The sequence below is a fragment of the Ceratotherium simum genome, chromosome 3 (assembly GCF_057802395.1).
Source record: "Ceratotherium simum simum isolate JZ-2026a chromosome 3, ASM5780239v1, whole genome shotgun sequence".
Lineage (NCBI taxonomy): Eukaryota > Metazoa > Chordata > Mammalia > Perissodactyla > Rhinocerotidae > Ceratotherium > Ceratotherium simum.
In genome coordinates this window covers 78,005,484-78,020,011 of record NC_141902.1, presented here as the reverse complement: position 1 = coordinate 78,020,011, position 14,528 = coordinate 78,005,484, and the positions used below count along the sequence as shown (strand labels likewise).

Below are 14,528 nucleotides of genomic sequence, written 5' to 3'. Positions count from 1 at the left end.
TTGAAAGCTTAGTAATGCCTATTAAAATAGCAAAGAAGTGTTTCAAAGTTTTATTGAAAATGTACTTTACTAAGGCCAAAAGTTGGTGCAGATATCCCTTGAGTTTGGCTGGCTAGATTACAAGGTGACTAGATCTAGGAGGGGAGAGGGGCCAGAAACTTGCAGCTGCCAGGGGCATTGTCCCTGCTGTGAGCTAAGGCTGAGTCACCATCCTGAACACCAGGGAGACTTCAGGGTGTATCATGAATTCTGCTGTAATTGTTGGGCCCCTGATTGGGAATTATGTGCTGAAATATCCTTTTGAAGTCCTACCATGTTTTTATGTTTATCAATAAACACACATATCTGTTACAGGAAACTTTAATTCTGAGTTCTCAGGGATAGAATGATGAACTAGAATCCCCTTAGGCGTGCCTCCTCCATGCTCATCCTTCTGCCCGCATTGTTGGTTGAACTCTTTGGAACAATGTTTTATCAATTATCACAACCTTTAACGAGCTTAAGTTGTTTTTATTAAGTGATAAAAGTTCTCAAAAATTATATGATTAAAAACATGTAGATAGCGCAGGTTTATTATTCACATCTACCCTTTCCTGGTTGCTTTTTCCCAGCTGCAGGAAAAGCAATACTACAAAGTTTAGAAAATATCACTCTTTCTGTCCCTCCCTGACCTGCCTTCATTTGTTCATTCATTGATTCACGCACACATGCATTCATTCATTTCACATTTATTAAGCACTACCATATGGATGATGCTGATTTTGCTGGGTACCCAAGATGCAGACCCTGCCCTGGTTTAGAGGTTTCCACCCTTATGGGGGACAGATGCCTTTGCCCCTCCTGTAGTTCCTGATCTCATGGGAGCACAGAGGAGGGAGCCTTTACCTCTGCTCTGTGAGGCTGGGAAAGGCGTTGGGAAGGAGCACCAAGAGTGTAGGGCAGGATGAGGAGGTCAGTCCCTAGGGGAAGACCACCCTTGGCAAAAGGCAACTACATGTCAAGAGCAGGGAGAAAGATGGCTTCCTCAACTGATTGTTGTCTCCATTAATGCAGGGTATTGTGGTAAAAGCTCCCACTTTGGGGGTGGGCTAGAACCGTCAGGGTTTTTGGTTTTGTTTTTGTTTGATTTTGGCCTGGAATATTTGCTATAAACGTCATCATTCACTTCTATACGCAATATACAATAATCATCTAAGAACTTTCACACTATTTCGGGGGAAAGATGTAAAAACCCCAAGTTTGAAAAAACAAGAGAACTCGGAGTGACTGCTTAAATGAACTTTGGCATGCCCCTTGGAATGGGGCGGAGGAACCTGAAAAGCCTTGGCCCACGTCCCTGTGGTGGCGACGCGCTGGGCACACCTCTCACAAGTGACTCGGATGCGCTCGTCACTGGACGACTGCTGCTCATCCTCCTTCTCTTGGAAGTGCTCCTGCACGCACTGCTCCTCGAATTCATGCAGCCTCTTCAGCTCCTCCTCACTGAGAAACAGCTCTGTATAAAGGAAGAAGGGTTTGCTAAATGAGAAACAAGCCATATCCGTGAAGAATCAATTTAGTGGCGTCATTGTGAATTTCACGACCCAACCTTAATTAAAGTCCCTTCTCCATCACTTGCAGGCAATTCTCTGACTACACCAATTGTTTATTACACAAAGAGAGGTTGTAAGATGCAGCAATCATCTTCCCGCTGGAGCAAAACAGTTCACTTTTTAACACAAAAAACAAAATTACAGCTATTCGAAAAGTGAAACCAAGTACTATTTCCTGGAAAAATTTGCCTGTATTTTATGAATAGAGTCAAGTGTACAACATTATTTTCCCATCCTCTTTAGATGTAACAAATTAAAACATTGTGAAAGGAATACTGAATTTATATAGAAGAATTATTTTCAAGAACTCTCTCAACTTCTGATCTCTTCATAAGTGGGCTTTCTGTAACACTAATTACTAAATTAAAACTAGAGTAAAATCAACACAAAATGAGAAGCATTCTGCAAAGAATAGCAGTTGGACTAGAGTGTTGTGTTTTCACACATTTAAGTAGTTTAATGAGATTTCCACGAGGATGTCCAATTGGAACAGTCTTGAAATTACCCAAGATAGAAACGAAAGAGTCCTGCACATACTCAATCCACGGTCCTGTTCATCTTGGTCCGCTTCTCTTTTCTTCCTACAGCGACCACTAAGACGCATAATGATTATGTAGATGTGGCTTAAAATGATCATTGGTGGAGGGAGGACTGGTCGGTCATGAAATGTCATAATCAGCTGATAGCGCTGGAATTTCCACACCTGGTTGGATATTGACTTTACTTCAAAGAAGGTATTGCTTTGAAAAGAGTAAATTTTTAGTTAGTTATATTACTCTGTATTGTGATTGCCCAGGGCAATCAGAGTCACTCACATTGGAATGAAAATACACAAGGAAATGGCCTTTGAGTGCCAGTTAGTACTGACTTCTAGATCACTCTGTCTTCTGGTTTATCTATCAATGTGGATTATCTACACTCAAGGACATTTTATTCACATAAATAATTAAGAATTAAGTACCCACCTACTGCTTTCTTGAAAAACCACTCTGCAGTCTACTGACTCATATGCTCAAGAAGTTTTACTTTATAAATTTAAAGGTATGAGCCATTCAACTAAGCATTTTGAAGTATTTAAACTTTCAATTCAGTCAAACAACTAGTTGGCTATGTTTTTTTTTTTGGTAATGGAATTGATTAATTATCAAACTTATTTGATCAGAAGTACATTATTTTGGATGTTGTGTGGGTACAATCTTTGTTTTCTGTTAGTTTCCAATGAGAGGCAGTAAGCGCAGGGTTGTTAGAAGTTGGAATCCTGATCAAGCATGTTGTCTACTGACTCTGCTCAGCTCTAAGATTCTATAGTTCTGTGAAGGATTTTTTCCTTTTATTTTTCATCTTAGAAGCTAAAATAATTATTTTCAGCATTTATTAAGCATGGTCACATACTCAACACATCATGCCAAAATGGGCAAGTTTTACAAGAAACTTGATCTTATAATTTAAGCCATTTCTTTCCTCGGCCATTTTATCTTATATTCTATAAATGATAAGGAAAATATTTTATATAATATTACAGTAATTGTCTTGTGGTCCAGTGGTTAAGATTTGGTGTTCTCACTGCTGTGGCCCCATCAGGGAACCACACCACCCGTCTGTGGGTTGTAGCAGCTGCATGTCGCTCTGATGCTGAAAGCTATGCCACTGGTATTTCAAATACCAGCAGAGTCATCCAGGGTGGATAGGTTTCAGCAGAGCTTCCAGACTAAGACAGACTAGGAAGAAGGACTGGGTCACCACTTCTGAAAAAATTGGCCATGAAAACCCAATGAATGGCAGTGGAGCATTGTTTAATACAGTGCCAGAAGGTGAGAGGATGGCACAAAAAGATTGGGCAGGGTTCTGCTCTGCTGTTCACAGGGTCCCTAGGAGTCGGAATTGACTCCACAGCACTAGCAACAAACGGTAATTGTCTCAGCTTATGAAATTAACATTGCTTTCTGTGCCTCTGATAATGAATTAAAGGCACAACTTAATCAAGGCTTCTCTACCTCAGGAGACTTTCGTCTCAGAAAATATTTTCATTAGATTAAAATCAGGCTAAAGTGTTAAAATACTAATCAAGATTAAATTCAAATGTATTTAAGTGTTAGCTCTTGATTTATGAATACATTAAGACAGATTAAGGTTGAACAAAAAAGACTGCAAAAATTCAAGCATTCAAAAGCCCTAGTGAAATTCTATGTAAATCCATGGCAGTATGGGAGATTTCTGAGATTAAACTGAACATCTGTAAAGTAATAAATAATAAGCACTTGGTCATACTTGAACACTGCGATGAGGAGGTTCACCAGCAGGATGTTGGCTACCAGTAGGTAGCACGCCATGATGGCCGGCGTGAGCCAGGCGCCTGGGATACAAGGAGGGAGCCGCTTGCCGTCCTCATCATACTGGTTGTCACCACAAGGAGCTGAAACAAAAGTTTGTTTTGTCGTGCTTGCTTTTTACACAGAATGAAAAGAGTAAATAACTCGCATATGGTATTAAATTACATATTTCTCTCTTTTTTTTTTCAGTGAGGAAGATTAGCCCTGAGCTAACGTCTGTGCCAATCTTCCTCTACTTTATATGTGGGTCACCACCACAGAGTGGCTGACGAGTGGTGTAGGTCTGCGTGTGGGGTTCTGATGCCGTTCTGAAGCGGAGCATGCCAAACTCAACCACTACAAAAGGGGTCCGGCCCCCACTATTTCTTTTTCAACATAACTTTTTTTCTGATCTCATAAGCAATAATTTGCCATGTGAAAAATATCAACTCATACAAAGAAGATAAGAAACTCTTTTCTACACTTAGAGATCATCATTCTTTTTTTTTTTTTTTGTGAGGAAGATTGGCCCTGAGCTAACATCCGATGCCAATCCTCCTCTTTTTGCCGAGGAAGATTGGCCCTGGGCTAACATCCATGCCCATCTTCCTCTACTTTAGATGGGACACCACCACAGCATGGCTTGACAAGCAGTATGTCGGTGCATGCCCAGGATCAGAACCTGTGAATCCCAGGCTGCCGAAGCACGTGCAGTTAACTGCTATGCCACTGGACCGGCTCCAAGATCATCATTCTTAACTTGTCATATTTGTAAACATTTTCTCATTTCTTTATTGTGTTTGTCATATACAAAAGTTCTTAATTTTTGTGTGTGTGTGTGTGTGAGGAAGATCAACGCTGAGCTAACATTCATTGCCAATCCTTCTCTTTTTTGCTGAGGAAGATTGGCCCTGGGCTGACATCTGTGCCCATCTTCCTCTTCTTTATATGGGATGCCGCCACAGCATGGCTTGACAAGTGGTGCATCAATCGAGCCTGGGATCCGAACCTGAGAACCCCAGGCCGCCAAAGTGGAGCGCGTGAACTTAACAGCTATGCCACAGGGCCAGCGCCTAAAAGTTCTTAATTTTTAAGCAGACAAATCTATCTTTATGGTTTCTTTCTTTTCTGTTATCCTCTAATGCCCTTTAATTATTTAACTTTAGCTTATGTTGTCTTCTTGGTTTCACTTGGACATTAATTTTGAAAATAATTTTGTTGTGGGGTAGGAGGTGAGAATCCCTTCTACCCTCATATCTGTTAATCAACTGTTCTGGTGCCATTTTGGAAAATAATCTTTTCTCTAAGTGCCCATTTGAAATGCCACTTTGATCACAGGGACCAATTTCCTGAAGAAAAAAATAGGATGATCCCAACAGTGATTAGTGAAGTAATAACCATGAATTTATAGTCTACTTACTTTTTACTTACTTTCAATTTAAAAAAGGATTGAGACCAGAGAACAACAGAAGTATTTGAAACCAGTATAAGAGTATCAGTAATTAGCTAAGGAGGATACTAATTAATACACACATTTCATAGACTAGTCATCGATTCTGTGTAAACTTACGATTAATTTCCATGGCGTAGACTATATAGTGATTGGAAAGCAGGATTTTATTTTTTTTAGTTGTGGCAGGAAGGGAGGAAAGAAAATAAGATGACAGTTGAGAGAAAAGTAAAACAAATGATTAACAACACAAGAACTGTTTTGCTGCCAGAAATGCAAAGTATTCAAGCTTGGGAGTTACAGATTTATGCTTGGAAACAGTCGTCTATGTAGAAGAAATTGTACACATTATTAATTTTAGCAAATATATGTATATATATTTCATGAATATTTATTTTATCATATGTTATAAGCAACAGCTAAAGCTCAATAGTTAAAAAAGACATAAGGCTACCGGCAGATGATCATTTTAATGTACAGGTTAACCAATCAAGCATTCCCTATATCCCAACACAGACATCTCATAAGCACAAATAAATACACAACTATTAGGTAATAATCAGATCAAGAATTGAAAAACCTACATTTAAGGGTGTTACTGAAAATAGCCTCAAGCTTCCTTCTTTATCTTCTCTCATTACCCAGTTTAATAAGAAACATATAGAAATATTACAACTTATGTCTGGATCCAGGGACTTTTAGCATTTCTGTTTTTTTTACCTAAGCTAATATTCTTTTGAAACCAATTAGATTTTTATGTTCTGGTTTTTACCAATCTACAAACACCTACGATAATTGACTTTGAGATACTTGTGTTAACAATGTGTTTCGAATCACGTTATAAAAGCTAGAGAAAAGGCATTGAGTGAACTAGTTATCAGTCTAACCTAATGGCAGTAGATTTACTGACAACTGTGCATTTCATATGAGGGGAAGATGTTCAAAACCTATTCCCAAGAAGCAGAACGCTGGAGGTAGCAGACATGCCATTGTACCTGATGCTTTATGATAGAGCACAATATGCAAATAAAAATATTGTTGCTCACGTGAAAACGGAGCCTCATTCATCGATGGTGCATTAACTGTTCAGGTGAAATAGGTATAGAAACATTTGAGCTTCACTTCCCTACAACACAAGAGACACTGTGACCTACCAGCTCTGCCTGGGGAGGCGGTGGGGCCCACATTCCCCAGAAATCCATGCAGGATTGCGGCTCATTTCCTCTGCTAACATCCAGATTATTGTTGATAATAAAAAGAAATAGCACTCCAGTAGTGAAGTGGAAATTGATAGCTATGTGGAAAATGGGCTTTGGTGGCTTGAAGAAGAGGATGACATGAGGCACCAGTCACCCTTTCATGCTCACTATCTCATTCTATTTGAATAACACTACCAGCTCTGTCTTTGGGCGGACAGAGATTTAGGTTGAAGAAAAATTAGGATATTGGCATTGGGACCACAATCATGTGATAGGATGTTTCCCAGATCCAGCTAAGGTGATGTGAGAGTCTTACAGAATTCTAGTTAATGACTTTTAGAGTAGAAGAAGTGACTGATGTCTCAAAAATCTTCATTCATTATCTGCACTTATTCCTTTGTAAAATAATTTGATGCCTATGGTAGAATAAAAAATACTTTATTTCCAAATTAACAAATGTCCTTCCATTAATTTGGAACTGATCATCTGCCTCAGAAGCAGGGAAGAGAATCTTACTATGAATTCTATTCTTACGGTCTATCTGGTCTGCAAACACCTCTCCATAGATCATCCAGTAGGGCATGTAGAAGATGTTTCGGGCTAGTTTCCAAGAAGGCTCCTCATCTGGGTGCAAAATGGCTTGACGGGCCACTCCAAAACTCATCAGCACAACCAGCATGATGACCACAAAATACAGCATGTCGATCATCTGAGTAGAGAGAAATTGTGTCTCTTACTGTCTTGATTCATGGGCCAAGTTCGCCTGCTTCATTATATTGCTCTCCCCAAAGACATCATGAGTGTTTAATCAGGATGAGGAAAGCCTCTTTGCCTTCTCTCCATCTCATCTTACTAAGGAGTAAGAAGAGGAGATATCTCAGGAGGTAAGAAGATAATGAATTCAGAGTACACAACGATATTTATTCATTCATTATACAATTGCTGAGTGGTTACCATGAGCAACACTCTGGTTACTATGGATACGGAACTGCTATAATTCCTAATATTGAACATCCCTGAAGATGAGGGCCCTTGTGGGGATAGGCTGAACCACATATCCCTTCGCTCAAAGCCACTTGCCCTATAAAGAGTTATTCCCCAACTTAGGAGAATTCCTTCCTTCTGGGACCAGTCCTAACACTGAAGCTATTTCAGGTGATGTAAGGATGATCTGCTAGTTCATTTTTAGTTTCATATTCTATGGCTTGTTCTGGACGAAATGTTGCCATGGATTTTTCTTGGCCTAATCACGTGAATTGCCTGTGTCCACTCCAGGCCAGAGGACACGAGCTGAAGACTGGAATATGGGTGAGGGAATGATGTTGGGCCCCCTTTGTCTCTGGCTTCTACTACATGTTAGGAGGTTATCAACCAAGTTATTGCCATATATATATATGTATACACACAATAGGCCCTCGGCTCATGTTTGTCAACTGGATTTTATTAAGTTATTATCATGTAAGAGAACTATGTATCTTAAAGCAAAAAACATTTCCTGTAAGAAACCAACTGCAAAGGAAAGACCAAATGAAATCTAATGAAGCCATGCCCAAGGCCTGGTATCAGGTCCTCAGCACAGCCATGGTGTCTCTAGTTACTCACAGGGTGTCAGTACTAACCATCTTTCCGATCATCATCACATAGGGCCCCAGATACTTGTTGACACCAAAGATGTCTAGGACGCGGATGTACCAGAAGATGATATCCACACAGTAGATGACTCGGCCATAACCCATGTATGGCTGCTTCTGTAGGCGAAGGATTGCTCCAATCATGAACATGGAAATGGCCACGAGATCCGTGATGTTCCAGTACTCCTGAAGCCAAACCTTTATTTTCTGGCTGAGTTTGCCTGGCTCTGACATGAGGATCTGAAAACAAATGCCAAAGAACAATAAACAGGGAGTGCTCTATTGAAATCCTCATCTTCTTAGAATCTTGGAAAGATAGGACTGGTGGAACATTCCAGGGCATCTGGTTCCCCTTCCTGCTCAAGACTGCTAAATACTAATCGTCTCTGGCAAAGAAAGATATCTAGAAAGGGAAATTCCACAGAATCCTCGGTATTCCTAGATTCATAAACACTCAGGAAATGCCTTCTAAATTGTGTTCTTTTGGCGGTAATGAAAGCAGCTGCCTGTTGATTTCTTTTCTAATTCTCTGGACACATGCCTATTTCAGACTTTGTTCAGGAGGAAAACTCTAGGGATGAACCTTTGTGGTCCCACAGAAGGGCAATCCACCTGGTGGAGGCGGCAGATTTGAGCTGGAAGATGTTTATTTGCCAAAATTCCTTTGCAACTTAGATATGAGAAGTCAAGGGAAAGTTGAACTTGATTTTCTACTTGAGATATTACCCTTTGAAAATTATCACTGATTAAAACGACACTTCCTCAGAGTAAAATTGAAAATATTGAACAACCAGCAGCATGGGCACACACAAAGCGAGCCCCATGGATACAGCTGCGGTGTGCAGCAGGGTGGGAGCCTGCTGTGCCAGATGGTATCCCTTTAGTTATGGGGACTCTGGGTAGGTCCTGGGGACCTCAGGGGTGGGATGGGGTGGTGGCTATTTATCAGCCAACACAGAAGGAATTCACTAGTTTAACAACCTGTGCACACTGGCTGCTGGCTGCCCTCTTTCCTGTAACTGGCAGGTGAGCTCCTGGAGTAAAGAACAGTGTCTTAATGCACTGACACTCAGCAAGATCACAGTGGCACTAGAGATGGTATGACAGGCCACTTGGGAAATCCCAGCTGTAACATCTGCAGAGTTTGAGAGAAGCCCAACCAGAAAAGAAAGAAGAGTAGTAGAAGGAGATGGGTTGTGGGCCGGCCCTGTGGCTTGGTGGTTAAGTGCGCGCGCTGCGATGCTGGTGGCCCGGGTTCGGATTCCGGGTGCGCATCGAGGCACCACTTCTCCGTTCATCCTGAGGCCGAGTCCCACATACAGCAACTAGAAGGATGTGCAGCTACGACACACAACTATCCACTGGGGCTTTGGGGGGAAAAATAAATAAAATAAAATTTAAAAAAAAAAAAAAGGAGATGGGTTGTAAAATTTTGGATTCAGCGCTCTTTTGGTTTCTCAGGCTCTCATTAGATTGACAGCATCAAACTCACTCTACCGGCAAGAAGTTGCCAGTAATATTTTTTCAATTTGGTGAAAGGGTCAATAATTATTGCAAAATAATAGTATTGGTTCTATATCAGTTGGAGAAAGAATATGAAATCCTGCTGTGTGCTTTTTCAGTTCAAGTTCCTTTTTTTCTTGGATATAAGCTTTCTCTTTATAAGCTAATATAGTGCATTTAAACTTGCGGATGATATTGGAAAGAAAAGTAGTTGGCCTATATTTCTGCTGCTGCCCACAGAGACTGCCCTCTCGGAGTTACATGTTAATTTTAAGTCCTCTGTGATATGAGTCATGCATGAGATGGTGCCTGTCCTTTTTCAACACTTAGCTGAAAATCTTGTTCCCTCTGTTTGCAGCAGATGCTCCAGTGGCCTGCTCAGATGCCCCGGATGCTTTCACCTGCTGGCTGTGCCCAGGCCCCATCTGCTGCAGGTGCTGCAGTTCGGCTCCCACATGCCCCCTTGGGCAGTTGGAGCTGCCTTTCCCTTTGTTCAAAGTGGGACAGACTCTATAGAGTCCAGTACACTCAGAGTCTCCTGCAGGATTAAGCCGGGGACAGATTCCACTGAAACCACACCTCGCTCAGCTCCTTTCCCTCTCCTGGTCTGCCTCACCCTTGCTCCCACTCACAGCTCTCCTGAGGGCCCTCCTTCAATAAATCACTTGCACAAGAATCCCCATCGCGGGTGTAGGGAGCCTGAGCCAGGACAGTGTGGTTCAGAGTCCTAAGTTGCAGGAAATATGTCATCTCTTGTATTTCTCTGTTTCTAGTTTCAGCTCCCAGAAAACTGAGCCAAAATTTGTACCCAGTTGTAGTAATTGGTTTATCTCAAGTACCTGGCAGCATTTACTGTTGCTTTTATAGGCACTCAGATCTGTTTTTATTACTAAACATCATTTATTTTGCCTTGCGTTTTGATTTGCAAGTTCAACTTCAGTTGGAAGCAGAGGCGTACAAATCTTAAGCAAGGTAATGGAATAGACTTGGGATTGTGACACCTCAAAAGAAAAGTCCCATGGCACTTATGATTTGCATAAACGTTTTTGCAATAAGAAGCTGTGTCGGGATTGAAGTCAGTGGGTCTGGGACAGGCCTCTGGAGTAATCACCTCTCGTATTTTCTCTAATGCCAGGCTCACGATGTAGGAGATGACGATCCATTCCTGGAGACAGGGCCAGCGGTCCATCCGCACCAGGATGACATAGTTGAAGAGTAGTAAGTAGCCCAAGTACGATATCTGACAGACAGAAAAACTGTTAGCAGTATTGGGGGAGATAGCACATACTGGAAAACATGTTGAAACTCTATTTTCAGGTTGACACATCTTCTAAAACAAATTTTCATTTCTGACTGGACCGATTCTGACTGGACCTTCCATTCCCATCCCCAGGGCACACAGAGAACTTGGAGGCAGGTGGAGGGGCATTTTATACTTCAGCACAATATGGGCGCTGACATTTCATTTTCTAAAGGAAGGTGTATTTGTTGCTTTTATCACCTTCATGGGGGAAATTATGAAGTTGCATGAAATTATGATACATAGGGGAACTTTTAATCGTTTACTGGTGTGTCTTCTACATTCCTGGAAATTGGAAAATGTTATTTACTTCTCCTGCCTGGAAAATTTCCCTCTTGAATCTTTCCACTACTGATGGATGTGGGAGGTTATGAGGGAGGACAAGGAGCTGTCTGCCCACGCACACACAGCTGTCCCCAGTCCCCTCAATTAGCACTAACATGTCTGTGATATGCTGTGGCCACAACAAGGTCCCTATTTTGGTGGCAAGAAAAGATGTGGAGTTTGGAGGTGTGAGGGAGTTGGGTGAGGTATACGGGAGTGGAATGAGGTAGAGGGAGGTGGTCTGAAGTTGATTGTCTGAGGCTGATTCACCGTGAAGCTGGCGAATCTTCAGTAACAGGGCCCCTCACTGGCACAGGCCCCTTCTGAAGTCTTGGGGGGTGGGGTGGAGCATGTGTTAGCAAATGTGTATTTGTGATTTGGCAAGTCTTTTTTTTTTTTTTTTAAGATCCCTCCTCCAGATTGTGTAAGCTTTACCAGGATAGAGTTAAAATCCCTTGTATCCACTATTTACTCCTTGCAGGAGGATTAGAGCCAGAGTTCTCAAATTTGTGCTGCGTCAGAATCCCCTGGGAAGCTGTAAAACGTGCGATGCTCTCCCCCATGGCCAGAGATACCACTCAGAGAGTCCGGGGTGAGACTGGGGCTCTTTGGCCTCGCGGCCCCGCCCTCTACAGCCACATCTGTGCTGAGCTCTCCTGCAGGCCAGGCGCATCCTGGTGCTCAGCTGGTTCTGACCAGAACAGGTGGGCAGCAATGGTTTGGCTGCATCACCAGGTGTGGCTGCCAAAAGGTTGGGTGTCCAGGCCCACGGGCGACGTGGGTCCCCATGCGGCACCCCAGGTGCTGTTCCCCAGAGCTCTGCCTCTGCTCCTGCCCCTCCTCATCCACTCCCATCCATGGCCTGGGACCCGGCTCCTTACGTCCCATCACCTGCTCGCGCGCAGTCACGAATGGAACCACAGTGTCAGGGCCTGCCTGGCGTGCGCTGCCGCTTGGTGCTTGGACCTTCAAGAGTTGTCTTGTCCTTCCTCCAGACTGCAATGGTTGTGGGAGACATCGAGCGCCTGCCACCCCTGCTGGGACCGCCTGCTCCTAAGTCAGTTTCCCCCACAGCCTTCCCATCTGCGCGGGTCTCGTCGACTCTCTTTTCCCCGCCCATCTGCGGAAGTGCTAGCGTGCGTAAGGCCAGGTCTGCACTTGTTGCTTGTTATGCGCTCGCCACACTCCTGGAGCTGTCCAGATAGTGGCCACCAAAGAGACCTGGAGGAGAGTGTGCGGCCAACCGGGTCGGCTTGGTGTGTGCACTTTAGAGTTCATTTGCTCCCCTATTTCAGGAGTTTAGGATCGGGGTTCACACACCCTGTAGTAACCCCACCAGTTTTGTGAAAAAAATGGCATCTGTGAGTTTGCTCTTTAAATCACTAGTCCTCTTTGTTCATTTTTAAGTAAAACTATATTTCTCTAAGTTTGTATTACTAAAGGCATTAAAAAAATCCTTCATCTTAAGCAAATAGAATATGCCTATTTTGCTTTATGGAATGGTGTATTTAGAGCTAGGATGGCCCCATTCCGGCATACATATAAATATATGACAACATATCTAGATCCAATTTTAGTTGAAGATCTGCATTAATCCTAGTTTCATTTTCACAATTCATTTTAATTCAGGGATTTTTAAAAACACTTTTCAAGCTCTTGACATTTTTTCCTGATTCTAACATATCTAAGTGTTCAGAATACCCTAAATGGCAAATGCTAACGAGTAAGTCTTACGGTGTAAAACCAGAACTTGACAATGGGCGCATTATAGAATTCACAGATCCTCATGCCAATGGGAATACTTCTTTGCTTTTTGTGCTCATTCTCCTCATCCCCCTTTCTGGAGCCAGCATCTGCATTCGCATCCTGGAAGACAGAGCACAGCGCACAATGAGCAGTTGGTAAGTGGGAAATGCAACATACTCCAGCACGATACTTAACAGACAGGCACCTTTAAAAATAATTATAAAAATTTCTCCAATTACTGTGGTTTCTAAATTCATGGTAAGAGAAATCTCAACAATTTTGAAAATGAGAGTAAATTAGTACTCTTATGATCAAGGGTATCACTGACCATAGTTTCCTCTTCTTTTTCTTTGCCATCTTCGTTTTCCTTGGATGTTTGATACGAGAAGTCATCATGTGTGCGAAATTCCAAAAACAAGATGGTGGGTGGAAGAAGAATCCCCATTATAACCTATGTATGATGACAAAAATAAAATTTTTTTTTTTTTGATGAGGAAGACTGGCCATGAGCTAACATCTCTTGCCAATCTTCCTCTTTTTGCTTGAGGAGGATTGTCCCTGAGCTAACATCTGTGCCAATCTTCCTCTATTTTGTATGCGGGATGCCACCACAGCATGGCTTGATGAGTGGTGTGTAGGTCCACGCCCTGGATCCAAACCCACGAACCCCGGGCCGCCGAAGCAGAGTGTGCAAACTTAACGCTACACTACCAGGCCAGCCCCAGAAAAATAAAATTTTAAGCTATGGCAATTCTCAAAAATTTTCTTAGTATAGGTAAAATTTTAAAATTATAACCATCAACATTACTCAATAATCTAGCAGCTCTGAAACAGGTTTATCTCTGCTTTAATGTTCTGTGGCTCATTTTGGTACATTGGTAGTATTGCAGACAATAAAAAATGTAAGAACATCCACCAAATTTTTTTAGATGAACAGCAAGCAGAATCATGTGGAATCTTGACTTAAAAAGCAAAGAACTTACATTAAGTTTCAAAGCAGGTAGAATCTTTACTTTAAAATATAATAAGTAAAAATAAATAGATAAAATATAATAATACCTCTGGTGAAGTAGATCTAAAATACTTTATATACAAATAACTTAAATGTGAATATATGGACCAAGAGTTGGAAGACAAAAGTGACTTGGGCTCAATCTAGACAACAAGAGGATGCCTTGGTCCATAGATAGAAAACCTTGTTGTCATTTTTATCAGTGCTGTGCTGTGTGTCTCCAATACTGAAATCTGTTCTCCATGTTCAATGCTGATTTTGAAAATATCCCCTCAGTAATCCATTATTAAGAACAACACAAAGTGGCTATTTCTACTGTATATTAAAAATCATATTACAAAACATCAAGAATTGAGACAGTGTGGTACAGGTGCATGAACAGACTGAACAATGGAATAGAATAGAAGGTCCAAAAATAGATTCAAATACACATAGAAAATTAGTATATGGTAAAAGTACCAC

The 14,528-nt window shown here is 41.8% G+C and overlaps 1 protein-coding gene across 1 annotated transcript in view; it reads right to left on the bottom strand.

Moving 5' to 3' along the window:
* Window positions 1-14,528, bottom strand: part of TRPM1 (transient receptor potential cation channel subfamily M member 1) — an 85,679-nt gene that overhangs the window by 20,040 nt on the left and 51,111 nt on the right. Inside the window, exons 19-27 of the mRNA XM_014788595.2 lie at window positions 13,383-13,505; window positions 13,043-13,174; window positions 10,796-10,924; window positions 8,170-8,421; window positions 7,085-7,259; window positions 5,472-5,492; window positions 3,861-4,005; window positions 2,130-2,332; window positions 1,363-1,495 (exon numbers count right to left, since the gene is read on the bottom strand). Coding sequence (XP_014644081.2) covers window positions 1,363-1,495; window positions 2,130-2,332; window positions 3,861-4,005; window positions 5,472-5,492; window positions 7,085-7,259; window positions 8,170-8,421; window positions 10,796-10,924; window positions 13,043-13,174; window positions 13,383-13,505 — 1,313 coding nt within the window. The remainder of the gene's footprint in view (window positions 1-1,362; window positions 1,496-2,129; window positions 2,333-3,860; window positions 4,006-5,471; window positions 5,493-7,084; window positions 7,260-8,169; window positions 8,422-10,795; window positions 10,925-13,042; window positions 13,175-13,382; window positions 13,506-14,528) is intronic.